Below are 19,011 nucleotides of genomic sequence, written 5' to 3'. Positions count from 1 at the left end.
ATGATTATCTAGAGAGAGTCTAGTTCGTCGGATGGCCAGGCCCTCTTCCCAGCATTGCTCGCACGTTGCCTCTTCCCAATACATCCTGACCGCGAGAAAGTGAAACAGACTGGATCCCGGTACGAGTGTCGAACACCACATCACCATTCACGGCTCTGACGGATCGAGAGTATGACTCGCCGTTTGCTGTACTGTAGAACTCATCCGCAGTATTCGCCGTGGATGTTGAATTGCCACCAGTGACAGAATTGTAACTTGCCTGTCCGGACTGAGTAGTATGAAGCTGTGATGGTCCGGAGACGAGCGTGTATGTAGATATGCCTGGTCCCCCGGAAGCCTCAATCTCCAGGCCACGTTTCATCCAGGAATCAATGGACAGCGAATTTGCGGTCATACCGTACGTTGCGTTAACCAGCAAAGGATAGTTGAAGGTGGTCTCGTTTGAGCTTGGCGTATCTCCGAGCTCTGTAATTGTCGCTTTTCCGGAGGTCAGCTGCCTGTTGACTTGACTGTAACCCTGCTGGTTGAGGTATCCGTAGTTCGAGAAAGACAGACTTTGTGTCCAGGAGTACTTGGAAGAGGTTGCACTGAATGTCCTCTCGGCCACGATGGAGTACGAGAGGCTGTTGTTTCCACCGGTCTGGTTCTGCACCAGGTCCCGAGTGACCGTGAACTTCGGTTCCGGGGCCTCCAAATGGGGCATAGAGCTACTTCGGGCAATCAAGTCTTCGGAGCCTTTGTGCTCCTCTGTATAGAGGAAGATGGTGCCGGTTACAACCCAGTATGAGCCCACGGTATCTGCAAGTGTAGCAGTTCCGTCGGCGTCAATATTCACGCCAGTGACTCGGATCTCGAAGGAGTGTTCCTCGCCATCTTGAAGCATTGGCAGGAATGGTGAAATATCAATCTCGGGCTGTCGAAGATCAAAGGCATCGATGCCAACAATCGGGTGCCAGAAACCGGGGGCGACACCTCCAGTAAATATGATAGGGAAAGGCCAAACGAAACCAGCAAGCATCCCATCAATATAAAGCTGAATTTCCCGGAACGGTGAGTATCCATAAAGCTCGCCCACTGTACTGGTGAAGTCCTCGGTATCCTCAGAGAAAACGTTTGACCACCAAAATTCTTCTGTCGATTGCCCACACGCAGATATTGAAACGACTGCGCGCGATGCCGCTGCCGGAATCGTATGCTTGACCGTTGTGTTGTCACTTGGAACTGTAAACGCGCTGGCTGAGTTCGACGCTGACTTCATGCCAGAAATTGGCAGGATGTAATTCGCAGCCCTCGTATTGCCTTCGTTAGAGAAGTGCGCTGTCAATGTAGCATTGTACGATCCAGTGTATACATCGGTGATGAGATTGCCAAGGTCAAATATCAACTTCTGCGGTTGCTTCCACAGGGCGTTGTACTGAGACATCTCTTTGACGTAGGTCCACACAATCCCCGTAGACGTCGGCTCGGCAGTCGAGGTCCTGAAGACTTCTGTGTCTCCTAGGTACATGAGGGCCAAACGGTCATACTGTCGACCACGAGAAGTGACTGTGAGGTTGATTCGAACAGTATCGAACTCACAGCGGGGTGGCTCATATTCGCCTATCAGTCCCATATGTCAGTGCCATTCCAAGCAGCAGCGCTGGTATCACTGGATCCTTACCAACAAAAGGTTCTCCGTAGCTTGCACCAAACATATGATCCATTAGGAGCACATCGAGATTGCAACCGCTGGCTCCATGGGACGTAAATGAGACTGGCTGGTACACTTGGAAAACTTCTTGCAAGCCTGTCGAGTCAGATGCCTGGAGTGAATTGCGCTTGGTATCCCAACTGCCGTCATGAATCCCGGCGATCAGCCGGGCATGGGCAACAAGCAGCAATGCACAAGGTATGGCAAGAACCATTGTCACGGCGAGTTTCAAGCCAAATCTGGGATTGTCTTTCGAATCGTTTTTGTTTTGCTCCTTTTGTTTCGATTCAGTGTATTCACCGGCCTTCGTATATATGTATGTAGAACCGAAGCCCTTCTGGATTTCGGACGCACCGATTTGGAGGGTATCGATACTCAATGATTGTTCACTCTGATCTCTCTGTCGACTTTTGAGAACAAACACAATGCTGGCTACAGTCCACAGAAACAGAGCCAAACCAGGCAACGCAGTGAGGTGATCTGTGGGGGGGAGAGTCTTTAAAATGCAGAGATAAGAGATTTGGAGGGACAGCGAGACTAGCAGGGGGCGTAACACCGTCATCGTGAGCAGCGATACCGTCGGACACCCGTGCCAGGCTAGTGGACACTAAATTGCTTCTCCGCATGAAGGATGCAACAGTCACGGCAGATCGCGCAGAGGCCGCGTTTACCCCTGAAGATAAGGTCGTCAGAGGAACGTGCGTCCCTCTTAAAGCCGATCTAGGCAATTTTCAGACTTCGCTTGGAAGATTCGGATCTTTCAACTGAATGGTCCCCAAGATAGTCGAGTGCTTGCGAGTGATCAATGTTTATTGAGATAGGGCTTGCCCGGAATGAGCGGAATGAGCCGTTCTTGACGGAAACTCTCTTCCACGCTAAAGCCATTGCGTTCGATATGAAACTCAAGTAAATGGTAGTTGTCTAGACTTCTCTCAGCCCAAAAGGCCAGATGAGTAGAGAATAATTTGTACAAATGAAAAAAAATCCAATGCTAGAGACTCCCGTCTCGTGTATGTCAAATCAGAAAGCGCTCCGTAACAATGCAACACAAATTTTGTACACCAACACCTCACATAAATAGGCGCCAAGCACCAAGAATCAGAGCAGCAGTACCGGTGCAGACACCCCTAAAAGAACATCAAGTCAGTATCAATCCGTAAATGGGAATGGGAGGCGGGGAGACATACATAAGCCACTGGAGAGTAGAGAACTTCACAGCCTCGACTCGTTCCCTCAAGCCAGCCACCTCTTGTTCAATGCGGGTTTCAGTCTCCTTGATCCGCATTTCTTGGCCATTGGCTTCCTCGCGAATACGGCCCTTTTCGAGATTCAAGTCCAGACGCACTGACGCTTGTGTTCGCCCAACTTCATCGCGCATGCGCGAGTTAAGCTTGGCAAGATCCGCAGCGATCTTCTCGTGCGACGAACGAGTGAGTTGAGCCTCGGTCGAGTCGGTGTTCAAAAGCTCGGATCGAAGTTTCGCGAAATCGACTTTCTGGGTGTATATAGACCTCTCCGAGTCTGTGGGGTTATTGTCAGACAGAGTATTCAACATACGAATCAGCAGCTTGTTTACCTTCTCGAAGCACCATGGTACGCGTCAGATTCTGGATAGACTCCTGAATAATATCATTCAGGACCCGCATCATAGCCACGGCTTGTTCCTCGCTGAATCCTTCAGCTTGAAGCCGCTTCACGAACTTCAAGGTATCGAAGTGGTGATCGCGGGGTCGAACAGGTGTCGCGTGGAAGGCCCGGTGAGCAGGCTTAAATGTCGCGACATAGACGCCATTGTGTCGAACGGGGTTGCCGAGGGGCTCGGACGAGCGCGTAGTGGAGGCTGAGGGGCGACGGGCAACGAGGGATGCGAAATGAGGGTTTCGGACTGATGTTGAAAAGCCACGCGAGGGCTGAATTTGGGTGTCCAAGGAGTGTAGTTGGCGGTTAAGAGGACTCCAGCCTTGAAGGTGTTGCGGTGTTTGCCTGGTTGCGAGCACGGGTTTGTAGGATGAGACAGAAGGGCGCGAGGTGGAACTGTTCCATGTCAAGCGGGGGAGAATGCTTCGCGGAACCTCCACGACATGCTTTGGGGGTGCCATAGCGCAGATGAATAATATCTTGAAAGATAGTTGTAAGAAAGAAGTGACGCAGGAGGAGAATTGGGCGGATGACTAAAGCCGAGCCGGAAAGATCGACGTTCCCCGACTGAGCCCCGCAAATTTCCGGAAAACATTCATCTACAAACGACTTTGGAACTTAAACTTCATGACTTTGGCATTAAATCAGTATCTATTGTTCGACAATATGTTGCTGGGAAATTAGGGACCAAATCGTCCCGGTTCAATATGCATACGCTATCGCAACTCCTTCGCCCTTTTTTGGCCTGCATTTTATCTAAAGGGAGAACAGCTCCTTCAGCTGCTTCATAGTGTCATCAGGGTCCTCGACCTCGTGGCCGATCGTGCGAGGGTCGGAGTAGATCTCGTAGTCGTTGCCACCGACGAAGCACTTGTCACCGAAGAAGTGAATGGTCTTGTACTCGGTTCCGGAGATGTCCTTCTCGGCCGCGACGTGCTTCAGACAGTAGGTTTTGTCCCAGCCAGTGGGGAAGACGTCGAAAGAAATCTGGCCACCAATGGAGAAGCTGTGTTTCACAAATGTCAGTGTTTTGCATTCGCTTTGCATTCGCGGTGAATAACGTCGCTCGTCAGGGACTTACGTGAGACCAGCGTCGGGGAACTCCTTCTTCAGGGCCTCCACCATATCCCTCCGAATGTTGTGAATCTTATCGTAACTAATGCGATTGTAAGTCGGGTTGTCCAGGTTTCTAAGCTCGTGTGGAGAATTCGTCCACTCCAGGGGATAGAAACATACGCCTCGAACTCGTCACGCTCGTCCACGCTGGCGTTACGGCCAATGGGGCTAACGTTGATCATGCCATTGCGGAACTCCACAAAGGTACCACGCTTCTTGGGAAGCTTGATCTTGGAAATGTATCCGAGGCAGAAGTCTGCGAGCTCCTGGTACTTGTCCTCTCCAAGCCACTGGATGAAGCTGTTGCTGGAAAGCGGCTCGCCCAAGCGGTAGGCAACCAGACCATTCTCGGGGAAGCAGAAGTCGAACAGAGTGGTGACATCTGTGGTGGGCGACCCGAGTTGCTCTTGCTGCTTCACAAAGTTCGAGCCACCAACCTGCAGCACGTTAGAGGAGGCGAAGGACAGTAGGTGGGGGATGACGGACATAGCCAATGGCGCACTTGTGGCGTAAGCGGGAGAGAAGCTCAAGCATCTCTGGCTTAACAGACTGCAGGTAGAATCCATAAATTAGCGGTACTCAATTACGAGCGACTTCATTTCAACGTACCCGTCTGGCCTTGGTGAGGGTCTCGTCAACATCGAACAGGCAGATGGTGTCCTTGAGAGGACGGGACTCCAACGGAGGGTAGACACTGGCAGCGGTAGTCATTCTCGGCAGAGGTTCAATTCAAGCAGAAAGGTCGCAAAAAGCAAGAAGAAAAGAGAGGAACAGGGGACATATATAGAGTTGACTGAGGGGGTCCTTTTTTTGACCGCAAGCGGTGAGCAGGTGGGGTGTGGTCTAGCGCGGGCGTTGGTCCAGAACAGGCATGGAATGCCACCTGGACTGTTTCACGCGAGGTCTGGTGACTCAAATCTTGGCCTCGCGTTCAATTGACTCGTGGCACTATTTAATTGTAAACTCTATACTCCGTAGAATGGGACCAATTGGTAACCCGATCGGTCCAAGTTACTTGTCATGTTGTTATCGATAAGGGAATATATGTGAAAGCACCATTGGCATGTTCTTGCCAATACGAAAATGTAGTTCGCAATTCGTAGTATGCATAGTTCTGAATTGTGTATCTATATCATTCTAGCTAGAGATGACTATACCACAAGCTATACTTGGGGTCCTCGATACCCCATCCAAACCCATCCCACCTCACTAGATCCGATCCCAACGCCAAACCCAACAAACAAAATCCCATTTCCGGCGAACTAGCGTCCCATAGTAGTCTGGAACACCTTTGCCGCCAGTTCACTCAAGAGCCGTGTCCGATCTGGCTGCGGAAGTTCCACGAAAACCTCATAGACACTTTTGCCCTTGGCGTCACGAACGGCGCCCAGGCGATTACCCGCCACGGCGCCAGCCAGTGCACCAGGGACGTTACCCACGATGAATCCCAAAGCGCCCCCACTGACACCACCAACGATGGCCCAGAATCGGGATGTTGGGCGGGTCCGTCGGCTGCCGCCCTCGTCGTTCTCTTCTGCCAGCCCTTCTTCGCGCATCATCTCTTCAAACACTGACCCAAACTGGTCGGCATCGCGCTCGCTGCGGTTGCCGAATCCAAAGCTGGACCATGGGAAGCCACCGGCGCCGCCCTGGGGAACCTCATCGTCGACCTCTTCTTCAGCCTCCTCGTATGCGCGGATCTGGTCGTACTCACGTCGTCGCGCAGGGTCCGACAGGGTATAGTAAGCGTCGTTGATCTCTTGGAACTTAGCTGTCCGTGCTGGTCGTTCGGGGGAATCGGCAGGGACTCGATCAGGATGGGACTTCAGTGATTCCCTGTAGATAGTTGTCAGTCCCCGGTTCCCTGTAAATACCTACCGGTGGGCTGATCTCCAAGTACTGACCGTTTGTATGCGCTACGAATCTGCTGCTGGTTCGCATCACTGGACACGCCGAGGATTTTGTCTACAAGCCAAGTTAGGAGTCATGCGCGAAACGGGCTTTGGAGATCGGACATACAGTAGTCAGGGCTCTCTGTGTAGATCCAACGGTCAGTACGAGCTTACTCATGGGACTGAGACATGGGTTAACTTACTCGACATGGTGAGCGTTGTAGAGCAAAGGAGATGGTGACAAAGTCAACTGTCAAATAAATGCGGACCCAGCGATACAAGTATAGTTCAAGCCACGGGAGTGACGTCGCCACAAGTTGAGGCACCAAGGCAATCAACATGTGAGACCGGGGTTCCATTTTAGGCTATCAGGCAACAAGGCACCAGTTCCCCTCTCTCCCGTGGCCCTAAAACAGTCTCACTTGCTATTTGCTACGCAGTCGCTTCCCCAGCCACCCATTTTATCGTCAGGGGGGCGAAGCTAATATTGATTTCCTCCCCAGTAGTTTCTAGCAAATTATCAAACCCGGGTTGGTTTACCCCAGATCCTACATCTTGCACCTCGCATTCCAGTCAATTGCCACCTGCACGGGGAGCCGTCGGTGGAGTAGATTGTACGCAGCCTAGACCTCGAATTGTGCATCTCTGCAGCTCCTAGCGGCTGACCTGCATCTGTCTTCCTTCTCTCTTGGGATTGCCACAGCTGCCAGATTTCTCGATAGAGATCTCCAAGGGAAAAGTATCTCGGTGTTCTTTGTGTTCTCCTATACACAATCCGATCGTTTGCAGTCGCCAATTACTCCAGTGAAACAAGCCTGGGCCGATTCTCCAGGAACACGGGGTAAGAGCTCAGATCGCTCTGACGTCTATCAAAATGGGCTGGTTCGACGGTCCATCCAAGTCCTCATCGCATTCGCGTTCGGGGGGTTACTTCGTGCGTCGTCGCTCTCCCGCACGCAAGTCTTCGGGCTATTCGACCCACCATTCGCGACACTCTGCGCCGTCCTTCTTCAACCTCGGCGGCCACGGGGGAGGATTGGGCGGTCGATCCAGTCCGTCGGTCTTCTCATCCTTCTCATCCTCCTCCCGACGAGCTCGGCCGCGTGAGGGATTCGTCCAGCGCATGATCCGCTCTATTAAGCGCCTCTTCCGTGACATCTCCCGCTATGCCCGCCAACACCCAATGAAAGTCTTCCTGATGGTCATTGTGCCTTTGATCACGAGTGGAGTTCTGGTCAAGTTGCTTGCCATGGTCGGGTTACGCCTGCCTCAGGGGGTTCTCAGTGCTCTCGGAGGTGGTGCGTCTCACGGTGCGCGGGGCGGCTTCGGAGAGATTCAAGGCCAGGGGTTTTCGGAGGGCATCGGCGGCCTGATGAACCTTGCTAAGATGTTCGTCTAAGCGATATGCCCAGCTCGATGAGGCACCCACGTCACCACCCACCACCACCGTCTTGGGCGAAGAAACGGGAGGCGAACCATTCAGCCCGTAACGACCGTCATGATACTCTCCGATTTCCCTTCTTTTCGATATTTCCCACTGCTCTTATACTATGTCCTGTACTGGGAGGCTCGGTCGGATTCGATCACTGCATTTCACTCATGAAAAGCAACTGTTTTGTAACGACAATTGAATCTTAACGGTTCCAAAGTGAACACGAGACAGGAACTCGAGGGGGCGTACTTTTCTCTTTTAAACCCGTAGGTCGGTGAAGTGTCGATACCCAACGGTGGATATCGCCCCGTTGGACTTCCCTACATCGGACTAGGGGCTGTGTGTTCCACGCTCACTAGCAGCAGGTCCCGCAGGATCACTGACGTGGCTGGGACAGCTCCACAGATCGCTGTATAGAATGTAAACAAGGACCATGTGGTAATTCCTATCTTCATAGCCTGCACCCCGTATTTGTGACACGCGGGGACATTGCTCCCAGAACTTTTTTATTCTATTCTAGGTACTTTTGATATACGCGACACGGGCAAAAATTAAGCACGCGGGCACCTTGTGGCCACGTAAACTCCCACTGGATCAGATCAAGATCGCTGAGAGCGCTTCGCGCGTCTCCTGCTGGAACCCGAGTTCGAGGTAGCAGTGGCCTCGATAACCTCATTGACCGCAGGCTCCACCTCTTGGTCATCCTCTTCGGGGGCATCCGAGGAACCCAGGACTCGGCCAACAGTTCTCTTAAAGCACCAGATGGGGAGCTTGAACACCATCGTGTCACGAATGGTGGGGCGTTGAATCTCGTCAACGTCGAGCAGGAATTCCTGTTTCTCGCCTTCCTCATTTTCTTCTTCCAGGAAGACGTTGCCGATGGAGTCCACAATCAAAACCTTACCGTTCTCGGCAACGACACGCTTCCGTTCCCCTGTGGTAGTGGTGACAGGCTCAGTGGGTGTGGAAGTCCCTGAACCACGTGGGGTGCCTTTGGGACCTTTCCGGTTTTCCTTACGGCTCTCCTTGTCCATCATTCGCTTCTGACGACGGTTCATGGCAACCGCAACGCCCTCGCCGGCCTCGGGAACAGGAGCAGGAGCAGGAATAGCGGCGACCGAGTCAATGCCTGGAATACCACGAACACCCGTCTCGTCACCCCAAGCAGCGCGGCGAGCCTGACGAATGTACCGATGGACAAACTCCCGCTGGCGCTTCCAGCTCAGAATCAGAGCACCGTAGTGGGCGCCACCACCGAACACCAGAAACAGGCCCATCAACACGGATCCCAGACCGGGACGGAAGCGCGAGTAGTAGTATCCGGTGCCCTTCCAGAGGGGGAAGCCATTCTTCAGGAAGTGATCATAGCGCTCACGGCCGGGGCCACGCAGGACATTGGCGACGAGATTCAGTCGACTGGAGCGAGCGGTAGCATCCTTGACGGCGGCGTCGATCTGGCGCTTGGACGGACCGGAGGAGACATTGACACCCTGCTTGGACTTGGCATTGTTCTTGTCCTTTGAGAAGTTCGCAATGAAGGACCGCTTGACCTTGTCCGGGTGCAGAGTACGTGACTTCTTACGGTAGGCCTTGGTGATTTGTTCTTGGTTGGCATTCGGGCGGATCTCGAGGAAGTCTAGCAAGAAAAGAGTCAATTGCCCGCAGAGAAAGCAAACCGTGGGAGTATTCTGGATATCAACGTACCGTAGAATGTCACATTGGCACCTTCAGACAAGGCCACCTCATCCCGTAGGTTAAAGATCTCATAGTCTGGCGAAAAAAAAAGGGTGAGCACACAATTGTAGTAGGGAGAGAGGTCAACGAACCTTCCTTGGACCAGGCGGCGACGAGGCCCACGAAGACGAGCAGCAGGGACAGAGTAAGGGCTTTCATGATAAACAGATGGAGCGGTCAACACCGCGCCCAAAAAAAATCAAGCGAACAGACCAGATAGGACGAATGGCAAGGCGAATGCAGGGAATCGACGAGTCCACTTTGGGGAAAAAGCGGTCGGAATGTGATCCACCTGCAGTTTCCAACGTGGCCCAATTGAGACCAGCAGGGAAAATGAGGGGAAAGTCGATTCTGTCAGGTTCTGTGATGTCGGTGTGTTTTCATGTCTGTATCATTATCTGTATATATTCAGGTGGTTCCTCAAAATCCCCGTGTGTACTTTAGTCGTCCCCCGGTCGTGATGATCGCTCGGATCCGGTGAGGGTCTTCCGCACGCAGTCAACAGTGGACAATGGGTCTCCGATGCTATTCTTAGTTGCGGTCCAAAGCTGAGACCAATTTTCTTACTCATTATTCATTTATCTGCCTAATATTTCGGTCTATTATTCTGCCTATTCCACCGTCTCCAGTTCCAAGACTGAGGCTGAGGTGTCAAATTCGTGGCCAGTGCTGTTGACTAACATCGAAAGGGGCAAAGTCTCAAACTCGGGCAGAAAAAAAAGCGACTTTGACTGTCTCCTTGTCCTTTCACCTTCCACTTGTGCATCCATTGTTCACGACGCTACCCTTCTTTTTCCACTCATCATGGCCATCCAAATCCCTATCGACGCGATCACCTCGCGTTTCGGTGACCGCTTCAACTCCCTCCGCAGCCAGTCGCTGAGCACCCGTTTCGCCAACCTGCGCCCAGTCTCCGAGTTCCTCGACCTCAAGCGCCTGTCCAAGCCTGCCAACTTCGGCGAAGTGCAAAGCCGCGTCAATTACAACTTGGGCCACTTCTCCAGCAACTATGCCGTCGTCTTCGTCATGCTCAGCATCTACAGCCTGCTGACCAACCCGCTTCTGCTTTTCATCATCATCTTCGCGGCTGCCAGTGTCTGGGGCATCGGGAAACTTGACGGCCGTGACCTGGACTTGGGATTCCGTCGCTTCAACACCTCGCAGCTCTACACCGGTCTGCTGTGCGTTAGCGTCCCTCTGGGTTTCTATGCTTCGCCCATCGCGACGGCTCTCTGGCTGATCGGCGCAACCGGTGTGACCGTTTTCGGTCATGCCGCTCTCATGGATAAGCCTATCGAGAATGCTTTTTCCGAGGAGGCGGTCTAGGTGGTCGACCGCGAGCTCCTTACGATATGCCCCGATGGGGAAGACCACCGGGGGCACGAAAAGGGAGACACAACGGAGGAGGTGGGCAGTGGCAGGAAGAGATGGCACGCGTGGAGGAGGTCGAGACGGACGAGGACGAGTATGGACGGCAACTGGTGCGAAACGGCCGTGCGGCGTACATGCGGCAATTGGAATACGGAGGACGAGGACCCCGCAGGCGGCAGGACTATGAAGATTTGACCGACGAGGCCGAATCTGTTGACGGGGGTGACTACGATTTATACGATCACGAAGATAGCACCGTGGCCTACGCGGTACAACTGGCCATGCGAGACAAGGAGGATCAACTGGTGGACAAGGCGCTGGAGCGAATTCGTCGCGCGCAGATGTTGGGGAAGAAGAATGTCCGGTTATCACAGCGCGAGCTGGATGCCCTGGAGCGCAGGCGCCAGCAGACGGACGATTCTCGCGCGGCCCGTCGGCCCAAGCAGACTAGGAGTGCAGCCAACGTTCGGCCGCCATCTCGACGGAAATCGGGGGGCCCGCCAGAACAACCACCGGGACCCCCACCGGGACCGTATCCTCCATTTGCATTTGGAGTCGACCCTGCCTGGAATCGAGGCGCAGGTGCAACCCACGGGCGGCCTTCGAGCTCGTCTTCTGCGAATCGCCCGCGGACGCCGACCATGCAGTCACTACGCCCACAGCAGTCTAACTCTCCGCTTCGACCGGGGTATCCGGCCTTTCCCGAGCGTTTCCCTTCCAACGGCCGCCCGCAGTCGATGCAGCCGGTGAACCCACGACCGCTACCGGACGATCCCCAATGGGCACCGCCGTATTACAACCCCCTGCAAGTGAGTCCGTTCGCGGAGCAGGCCCCATACCAACCCCAGCTTCCCAATGATCTTCGAGTCGGGCCTCAGGGTCGAATGAGCTATCCCGCCGGGATGCCACCGATTCAAGCCCAGCATCGCCAGCCTGTCCATCCCGTGGGGGCACCGCAACAGCGAAACCGACAGGTGCCTTCCTCGTCGGATTCAGAATCCAGTGAGGAGGATGAGGAGAGTGAGGAAAGCAGTGAGGAGGAGGAGGATGTACAGATCGTGCGGGTTGTGGAGCGCCAGGGTCCACCGGGTCCCCAGAGGCGGAACGTTTCTGGGGGCACACGACCTCGACCACGACGCAGTCGATGAAGGGTGAAGTGTCTCTCGAGAATTGCCCTCTTTCAATATTTTGCTCTTCTCTTTGTTTATTCAGCACGATTCGCTCCACGCAAAACGGCGTTCCGGTAGACCAGTTCATAGATGGCTCTATGCATTTGCATTATCAAGTACTGTATATTTTGACCCGTCTTCGCCTCATCTATGTAGATCATCGTGTGGCAGGACAGCCAGTCATCACATGTGGAAATGAGAGTCGGGATCCGTTTCTTTTATTAGGTTGGAGGCTGTGGGGCGCATTACGGCTTCTCGGAGCATCGTGGATCCGCCGAGGTTTTGTATTGCCTTGGCAGGAATGACGTCGCCCTATGTCACGCCTTATATATGGGCAGTTTCTGCCTTGCTTCATGCACAGAGATCACCGGGATTACTGCGGCCCCTTGACATTTCAACTTTCCCAAATATCGTCTCAGACGTCCGGTCATCCATCGTCCCATTTTCAAACTGCCAATACCCCGTATCCCTCTCATTACTATCGAACCGAGCGCACTCCTGTTCCCTGGATTCCACATCCGAGCGCCACCAAACCCTCATTTTAAATCTTAATTTTCCAGCCCTTTATTGCTGTGGAATGCGGGTGTCGTTGTTGGTCTTGTCTGTATAAATAACATATCGGTGAGTTCGCGCCTGGTGTGACTGGCTTACCCAGATGGTCCCCAATCTTGCACCCTCAAACCTGAATCCTGAACAGGGATGTGGAAGCATCACAACTAACCGCGAAACAGACTCGCATTTTCTAGATCAAAGTCGCATTTTTCCTGTCGCGAGCTCCCCGACGCGTGGGGCTCCCCTCAACTACTCGTCGCGATTCATACACAACACGCGTAGATACACTACACCACCGCAAAGATGTGGATTGTTTCATTCTGGGTTTTCCCGGTCATATCGGCGTTCGTGTGGCTTGGTAAGATCGCCTCCCGATCGGCTCTTTTTTCCGCAGGATCTAATCAGATGTGTTAGCCATGTTGATTGCCATGATCGCCACATGGAGCAGAGAAGGCAAACCGATCTATAGCGAGGAGGCAGACGGCCAGACCATTGCGTACGCGTGACCCTCACACTTGGCTGGACTCAGCAACTCACACGATCGCAGATACATCTCCGATATTGGCGCTTCGGGCTTAAAACCGCTCTTCGTCGCGGGCAGCATTGTCACCGTCGTCTTCTTGGACCTGGCCTTTTTGTCCGAGCGCTGGCTTCGTCATGCCGGTCAGCTCGTTCCCAACAAGGGCTGGTTCGATAAGCTGTGCGCTATTTTCTCGATTTTCTTCGCCATTGCCGGTGCGCTTGGTTTGATTCTCCTGTCTATCTTCGATACCAAGCATTACAAGCATCTACACGACGGCTTCCTGGTTATGTTTATGTCAGTTCCCTCTTCCTGATCTCCTTGATTCTGGAAACTAATCAGATCGCGTAGTGTTGGATATGTCATCAGTGCCATCTTGATCTGCGCCGAGTATCTGCGATTGGGCATCTTCTATCGCTCCCAGCACCGCATCCTGCTGACCAGCTTCGCCATCAAGCTGGCCTTTATCATTATCGAGGTCGGTCTGGCCATCGGCTTCGGTGTCTGCATGGGAAGCCATAAGAAGAAGAATAAGAACCCCGGTGCCATTCTCGAATGGGTCATTGCCTTCGTTTTCACCGGATACATCCTCTCCTTCGTCGTCGACCTACTGCCCTCGGTCCGCACTCGACGACACGTACCCCAGGGCGAGAAGCGCATCGTCATGGCCCAGGAGGATCCCAATGGGTCGGCCAACGTGTCGCTGGAGGAGCCCTTGACGTATGACTCGCAGGGCCCCAACTTCTACCGCGGCCAGCGCGTTTAAGACCAAACCAACCTTCCATGTCGAGAGTAATTGGAGTTGATGGTATTATTGTTTTATTGATTTATAGATGCGATGACCAGTCCTGGAAGTGATGCATTTCTGGACGTTTTATATACCTGCTTTTGCCTACGATTCCATTTTACGGGTGTTATTTTGATTGGATACCTGTTTGACATTTCTTGTATATTATCATTGCCTTCACGATAATCGAAATCACTCACGGTTCACAAATGACTGTATTCTAAGAAACCCCCGATTGATGCCCGTCTGATTACCGTTGTCAGATATCCCATGTTATGTACATAAAGCCACCGGCATAATCGCCCCCGTGGCCAATTTACTGGATCAATAGTTTCTGTCGTATATGTTCTTGCATCGCCGCATCGATCCCAATCCCCGTCAAATACCCCCACACGCCGCCGTACCTGTCCTGCAGATACTGGATAGTAGTATCTACGAACCCGGGCGGACAGCGCGTATAGTCCTCACCCAACCCCAGGGCGCGGATTTCCCGCATGCGCTCCTCAAATTCGGGAACGAGCTCCAACTCCGAGCGGACGTAGTCATCCACAATAGCAGCCGTTGGCACATTCTCACCGGCAAGCAGAAGAGCCAACAGAATGACCAAACCCGTGCGGTCCTTGCCCTGGGTGCAGTGCACAAGAAGCGGGTACGCGTCGTCCTTCGCAAGGAGTTCGAAAACGGAGCGGATCTCAGCAGGGCTGGAATCGAGGGTATCCTGCGCGAGTCCCGTTAAACCTCGCGGCTGCATAACCCGTTCACCAATCAGGCGGACGGCATCAGAGCGATAGCCCGTGGCTGCCCAAGCCAATACTTTTCTGTTTTTGTTCGTCAGTATCCAAACCCGTCAGCAAGGGTTACGGGCTTTACAAATAAGTGGGCCAATCGAGCTTGGCCAGTAATGCACGTTCGAATCCCTTGCCCGTCAAGCTGATCAGGGCTCGGTGGGAATCTGGGATCTGCAGAAGATGCTCGTCTGCGTTCGGGGGCACGGGGGATCTCGTAAAGTCAATGTCTGCGGGATCCTCGCTCGCGCCCGCGTTCTCCGCACGGCGTTTGCGCGTCCCCATCTGGTGTTCGGTTCTGGGGTCGTTAGTTTCGCAATCGGCATAGATCCTCGGGGGGCAACTCACTGAGATCGAAGATCAATCACCGTCACGATGTGCAGTTCCTCGGCCAGTCGGCGTTTATCTCGTTCTGAGGCATCGTCGAGCTATACAGCAACCGTCTCCGATCAGTTCTTCTACTCCTTCCGTGTCGGATGTTTGAAGGTATGGATTTTACCCTGGCACTGCGAAACAACACGCCCTCCTTCAAGATCCTGTTTTTTTTTCTCTTCCCGTCAGTGACCTGGCCTTTAGGGGGTCGATTATGGCATGGAGCCCACGTACTGCGCACCACAGAAGTGATTCACGGAGCGGCCGACATCACGGAAGTTGATGATATTATCAAAGGGCCGATCGGCCGAGTCTAAATCAATACTGGACTGACGCGGCATTGGGAAACATGGATTAAGGAGAGAAACAGAAGCATTGATGAAAGCAAGGTCCAGGCCCCAAGTTAAGTTCCAAGTTCCAACGGATAAAGGTGGAGTCCCGAATTGGCGGTGGCCGTTGGGCAGGAAACTATCGCCCTGTTTTCTGGCCTGAGCTTCCTCCTTCCCCGGGATCCACTCAAGCTTAACTACACTGACACTTGCGACCCCCCCTGCCTCAACCCCTACGTCTCTCCTGATCACCTGTACTGGCTCCGATCTGTCCAGCCCGGCTGCAAATACGCCCAGTCGTGGTCAAAGTTGAACCCCGTGCGGTACGCGCCGTACGCGACCAACTCCACTTGACTCAAGCGGGCACCTCCCTCATTCAACGCCCACATACTAATCGACAACGTATTCTCCCCATTGTTGATCACGCCGGGTTGGAAGGGGAACAAGGTCTGAGGTCCGATGTGCGGCAGGTAGTGGCCGAACTGGTACCCGTTCATGAAGATCAGCACGACAGCGGATGTGTTGGTCGGTGCGTCGACCTGCAGCCCAATCGGAACGTCGAGGTCTCTGTCCAGTTCCAGCTTGAACGTGGTCGTGTAGAAGCGGCCTTCTGCTCCAGATACTCCATCGAGAGGGCTTTCCGTTCCGGCGGTTCTTGGGATCGGGTAACCGGGCAGATGCCAACCCATACGCTCGCCGTAGAGTCCGCCTTCGTTCATGGGCCCGCGAACCGGGTCGATGTTGGCTTCGCCGCCGGCGTTGCCTTGGATGCGCCACGATGTGAAGTTCGCTCCGAAGAGTGTGGCGCCTAGGATCCCCCGGGGGTTTTGAGGTCCTGCAGGGGAGACGTTCGCTTCGTCGTGACCCGTATAGTCCATGATAACGGTCAGGACGTTGTCGGAGTCACGAAGACTGGAGCTGTTGAATGTAAGCTCCGCCGATGTCGAAGCCAAGTCCGGGTCGCCCAGAGCACCGCCGACATAAGCGCCGTTCAACCAGGCAGCCCAGCCGGCTGCTACACCGTTTTGCACGGTGATGTTGGCCCCCGTGGCATTTTTCCCATCGAAACGACCGCGATAGAGCTTCGTTCCCGCGTTATAACCGTAGTCGCCGGAGTAGAGCACTGGGAGAGTCAAAGGTGGGATAGGGTTGACGGTGATGGTCTTGTTGCAAATAGTCCAACGTGAGTCGTCATAGTCAGCCTGGATCTCAGGCAGCGTATCCTGAGACCTCCAGGAGTTCAAGGTGGGCAGAGTTAGTTTAGCATCCTCTGCGCCTGGAGCTGAGCCGATTAGACTACCGTATGCCGTCTTCTTAGTTGCAATCACTTTGCCATTCCACATGATCTTTGTGACCTTCGGGTTGCCGGTATATACTCTAATGCAGAGAGTCAGCAAAAATCACCTCTGGTTACGGGGTGTATATACTCACTCGAGCGATGTAGTGTTGGCATTGTCGCCGATGAGACTGACAGTGTTGTCGCTGACAGTCACCTCGCGGACTAGATACGGCCCGAGTGCAAGAATCTGTTCGCTGGGAGAGACATGTGGATTGGATGTTGTGGGCACAGCGAAGAAGTTCCAGGCCGTCTCTTTATCAAGTAGATATAAGAGAACGCCGTTGGACAATTTGACGACGGTTGGTCCTTCTCCCTGGGTATACGAGTACTGTGTTCCATGATCTGATGCCGCAGAAGTCACATTAGAATTTCCGTAGGTCCGGAATGTGAGATGGGCGGGTGCATTCTTGAAGGCGAAGACTCCCTTCTGCCCGACGTTCAGATAGAACACAATCACAGGGTTGTCGAGAGTGGCGTAGGTCAAAACTTCTGCGGATGAGTATAGCAAGCTTGAAGTTTCGCCAACTTGGTAATCGGTGACTATGATTTTACTCTGTCGGCCGTCCAGTTCGATATCGGGGATTGAGATAGCCCCTAACAAAGGTCAGTCAGCGGTAGGTTAATTCTTGAGCAGGAGGTTAGTGTACGTACCGGCTGAGGTATTGACATTCAACGAGAATGTAGTCACGGCACGCGAGGGACTTGAGTTGTGTGCCAACACGTAGAAACCGGCCTGAGTGTCAGGATTGCGAAGCGCCCACGTGTAGATACTAGCGTCACTGGTGTAACCCGTCCCGTTACCTTCCATCTCAGTCTGCAAAAGACCCGATGAGACGCGAGTGAACAAGCCGATCAGCTTCGTCTGTTTGAGCTTATCGCGAATTTCACGAGTCTCGCGCAGCGGCGCATCATAATCATAGGAAGTATAGACGACTGGCGTAGCACTGTAGCCCCAATTTGTCCCTCCAAAGGCCATGTACAAGCTCTGAAGGGTCACTCTCGAGCCGACATTATTCTTGTAGTAGACATCGGCAAACTCGGGCGACTGTTCAGCAGCACATTGGTCATAGAAGTAGCCACCCCATGACTGGAACCATCCACCCTCGAACTCGGGCAGAAACTCCGGTTGGGTGTATGAGTAGTTCTGGAACCACTGATAGTAGGTGCGCACGAGGTTGAACCCAGAGTCCGGGTCCGTACAAGACAGGCCTCCGGGATACGAGTCCAGACCGTAGACGTTGACGGCACCGCCAACATCTTCATAGTCTGTTGACCAGCTTACCGAACGCATGCCCTTTTCATTGGACGTGCTGGGCACAACCACCCCGGCCTCATCAAAAGCCGCCGCAATCTGCTCCATGTACACGACGAGGGTATTGTTGGCGCTGTGCACCGTTTCCTGCAGTTCGTTCTCATGCTGGTGCAAGATCACAGGTCCGCCCTCGGTGATCTGGTTTGCCGCAATGATCTTGCCGATCTGTAAGATCCACGGCAGCCATCTCTCGTAGTAGGATTCGGCGCTGGTCCGCGTGCTCCCCATCTGGCCATTTGCAGCCCACAGAGCAAAGCCGCCGGCAGAGGTCTCGCCGTTGTCATACGGGCCCGCGCGGGCAATCACGTAGAGACCGGCTTGTTTGGCATAGTCAAAGACTCGCTGGACATCGTGCGCGCCAGTTTCAAAGTCGAAAGTACCTTCCGAGGCAGAATGGAAGCTCCAGAAAAAGTATACTGAAAGAAAGATCGTCAGCGATTACATTTCCGGACTTTGTAAACACAGTATCCACGTACTCGAGACCGCGTTAAACCCATTAGCGCGCAACTTCTGGAACACATCGAGCCATAGCTCCGGAACGGGAAGTCGCATGTAATGGAATTCACCAGAGAAGATATAGACCCGTTCGCCTTTTACCGAGAGACTATATTTATCCCATGTCACCTCGGTTGTCTTGCCATTGTTAGTTGCAGAGACGAAGTAATGAGACAGACATCCCAGTAAGAGGGAGATGAACGCGAGAAAGCGCATAGTGTCTGACCCGGTTAAAATGATTTTGATCTACTTCTGAGCCTGGCATTTCTGGTATATATCTACATATTGAGTCTCTCGGCTCGCGTCAACAATACCCGGTGCGGGACCGGGATTGGTGGATGTTTTCACGATCGAGCGTCGACGCTATGGGCAATTCTCCAGCTGAGAAATGCGGGGGTAGATATTGGGCCGGCTTTTTGGGAGGTTCAAGGGGTCGTGTTTTAGCACGAACGTTGTTTTCCGGTGGATTAGGCGGAGT

At 53.4% G+C, this 19,011-nt stretch overlaps 11 protein-coding genes across 11 annotated transcripts; 4 read left to right on the top strand and 7 right to left on the bottom strand.

Moving 5' to 3' along the window:
• Nucleotides 1-19: 19 nt before the first annotated feature.
• N7498_008559 (uncharacterized protein) lies at nucleotides 20-2,252 on the bottom strand (the record flags this gene model as incomplete). Its single annotated transcript, XM_058455621.1, has 2 exons — nucleotides 20-1,599; nucleotides 1,661-2,252. 2 exons carry the CDS (start codon nucleotides 2,250-2,252, stop codon nucleotides 20-22), a joined length of 2,172 nt encoding a protein of 723 aa, XP_058305609.1.
• A 507-nt stretch (nucleotides 2,253-2,759) lies between these two features.
• N7498_008558 (CCDC90 family protein) lies at nucleotides 2,760-3,789 on the bottom strand (the record flags this gene model as incomplete). The annotated part of the gene is made up of 3 exons (XM_058455620.1): nucleotides 2,760-2,817; nucleotides 2,878-3,211; nucleotides 3,267-3,789. 3 exons carry the CDS (start codon nucleotides 3,787-3,789, stop codon nucleotides 2,760-2,762), a joined length of 915 nt encoding a protein of 304 aa, XP_058305608.1.
• A 295-nt stretch (nucleotides 3,790-4,084) lies between these two features.
• On the bottom strand, nucleotides 4,085-5,155 carry sec53 (phosphomannomutase SEC53; the record flags this gene model as incomplete). Its single annotated transcript, XM_058455619.1, has 5 exons — nucleotides 4,085-4,334; nucleotides 4,410-4,484; nucleotides 4,565-4,881; nucleotides 4,931-4,993; nucleotides 5,054-5,155. 5 exons carry the CDS (start codon nucleotides 5,153-5,155, stop codon nucleotides 4,085-4,087), a joined length of 807 nt encoding a protein of 268 aa, XP_058305607.1.
• A 551-nt stretch (nucleotides 5,156-5,706) lies between these two features.
• Nucleotides 5,707-6,546, bottom strand: N7498_008556 (putative DnaJ chaperone (Caj1); the record flags this gene model as incomplete). The annotated part of the gene is made up of 4 exons (XM_058455618.1): nucleotides 5,707-6,280; nucleotides 6,349-6,409; nucleotides 6,464-6,478; nucleotides 6,540-6,546. The coding sequence occupies 4 exons, from the start codon at nucleotides 6,544-6,546 to the stop codon at nucleotides 5,707-5,709; spliced, it is 657 nt and encodes a 218-aa protein (XP_058305606.1).
• Nucleotides 6,547-7,210: 664 nt separating this feature from the next.
• On the top strand, nucleotides 7,211-7,735 carry N7498_008555 (uncharacterized protein; the record flags this gene model as incomplete). Its single annotated transcript, XM_058455617.1, has 1 exon — nucleotides 7,211-7,735. One exon carries the CDS (start codon nucleotides 7,211-7,213, stop codon nucleotides 7,733-7,735), a length of 525 nt encoding a protein of 174 aa, XP_058305605.1.
• Nucleotides 7,736-8,367: 632 nt separating this feature from the next.
• Nucleotides 8,368-9,661, bottom strand: N7498_008554 (uncharacterized protein; the record flags this gene model as incomplete). The annotated part of the gene is made up of 3 exons (XM_058455616.1): nucleotides 8,368-9,404; nucleotides 9,473-9,538; nucleotides 9,595-9,661. 3 exons carry the CDS (start codon nucleotides 9,659-9,661, stop codon nucleotides 8,368-8,370), a joined length of 1,170 nt encoding a protein of 389 aa, XP_058305604.1.
• Nucleotides 9,662-10,306: 645 nt separating this feature from the next.
• On the top strand, nucleotides 10,307-10,828 carry N7498_008553 (putative COPII vesicles protein Yip3; the record flags this gene model as incomplete). Its single annotated transcript, XM_058455615.1, has 1 exon — nucleotides 10,307-10,828. The coding sequence occupies one exon, from the start codon at nucleotides 10,307-10,309 to the stop codon at nucleotides 10,826-10,828; it is 522 nt and encodes a 173-aa protein (XP_058305603.1).
• A 26-nt stretch (nucleotides 10,829-10,854) lies between these two features.
• Nucleotides 10,855-12,021, top strand: N7498_008552 (uncharacterized protein; the record flags this gene model as incomplete). The annotated part of the gene is made up of 1 exon (XM_058455614.1): nucleotides 10,855-12,021. One exon carries the CDS (start codon nucleotides 10,855-10,857, stop codon nucleotides 12,019-12,021), a length of 1,167 nt encoding a protein of 388 aa, XP_058305602.1.
• An 876-nt stretch (nucleotides 12,022-12,897) lies between these two features.
• Nucleotides 12,898-13,880, top strand: N7498_008551 (Frag1/DRAM/Sfk1 family protein; the record flags this gene model as incomplete). Its single annotated transcript, XM_058455613.1, has 4 exons — nucleotides 12,898-12,952; nucleotides 13,009-13,090; nucleotides 13,142-13,411; nucleotides 13,466-13,880. The coding sequence occupies 4 exons, from the start codon at nucleotides 12,898-12,900 to the stop codon at nucleotides 13,878-13,880; spliced, it is 822 nt and encodes a 273-aa protein (XP_058305601.1).
• Nucleotides 13,881-14,217: 337 nt separating this feature from the next.
• Nucleotides 14,218-15,399, bottom strand: N7498_008550 (tyrosine-protein phosphatase; the record flags this gene model as incomplete). The annotated part of the gene is made up of 5 exons (XM_058455612.1): nucleotides 14,218-14,719; nucleotides 14,772-14,984; nucleotides 15,035-15,114; nucleotides 15,186-15,222; nucleotides 15,293-15,399. The coding sequence occupies 5 exons, from the start codon at nucleotides 15,397-15,399 to the stop codon at nucleotides 14,218-14,220; spliced, it is 939 nt and encodes a 312-aa protein (XP_058305600.1).
• A 236-nt stretch (nucleotides 15,400-15,635) lies between these two features.
• On the bottom strand, nucleotides 15,636-18,749 carry N7498_008549 (glycoside hydrolase family 35 protein; the record flags this gene model as incomplete). Its single annotated transcript, XM_058455611.1, has 4 exons — nucleotides 15,636-16,764; nucleotides 16,819-17,320; nucleotides 17,378-18,454; nucleotides 18,515-18,749. The coding sequence occupies 4 exons, from the start codon at nucleotides 18,747-18,749 to the stop codon at nucleotides 15,636-15,638; spliced, it is 2,943 nt and encodes a 980-aa protein (XP_058305599.1).
• Between the last annotated feature and the right edge of the window lie 262 nt (nucleotides 18,750-19,011).

Source organism: Penicillium cinerascens, assembly GCF_028974065.1.
Source record: "Penicillium cinerascens strain IBT 15544 chromosome Unknown scaffold_4_segment0_segment0, whole genome shotgun sequence".
Lineage (NCBI taxonomy): Eukaryota > Fungi > Ascomycota > Eurotiomycetes > Eurotiales > Aspergillaceae > Penicillium > Penicillium cinerascens.
Note: the sequence above shows the minus strand (reverse complement) of the source record. Positions and strands in the feature narration are given on the sequence as shown.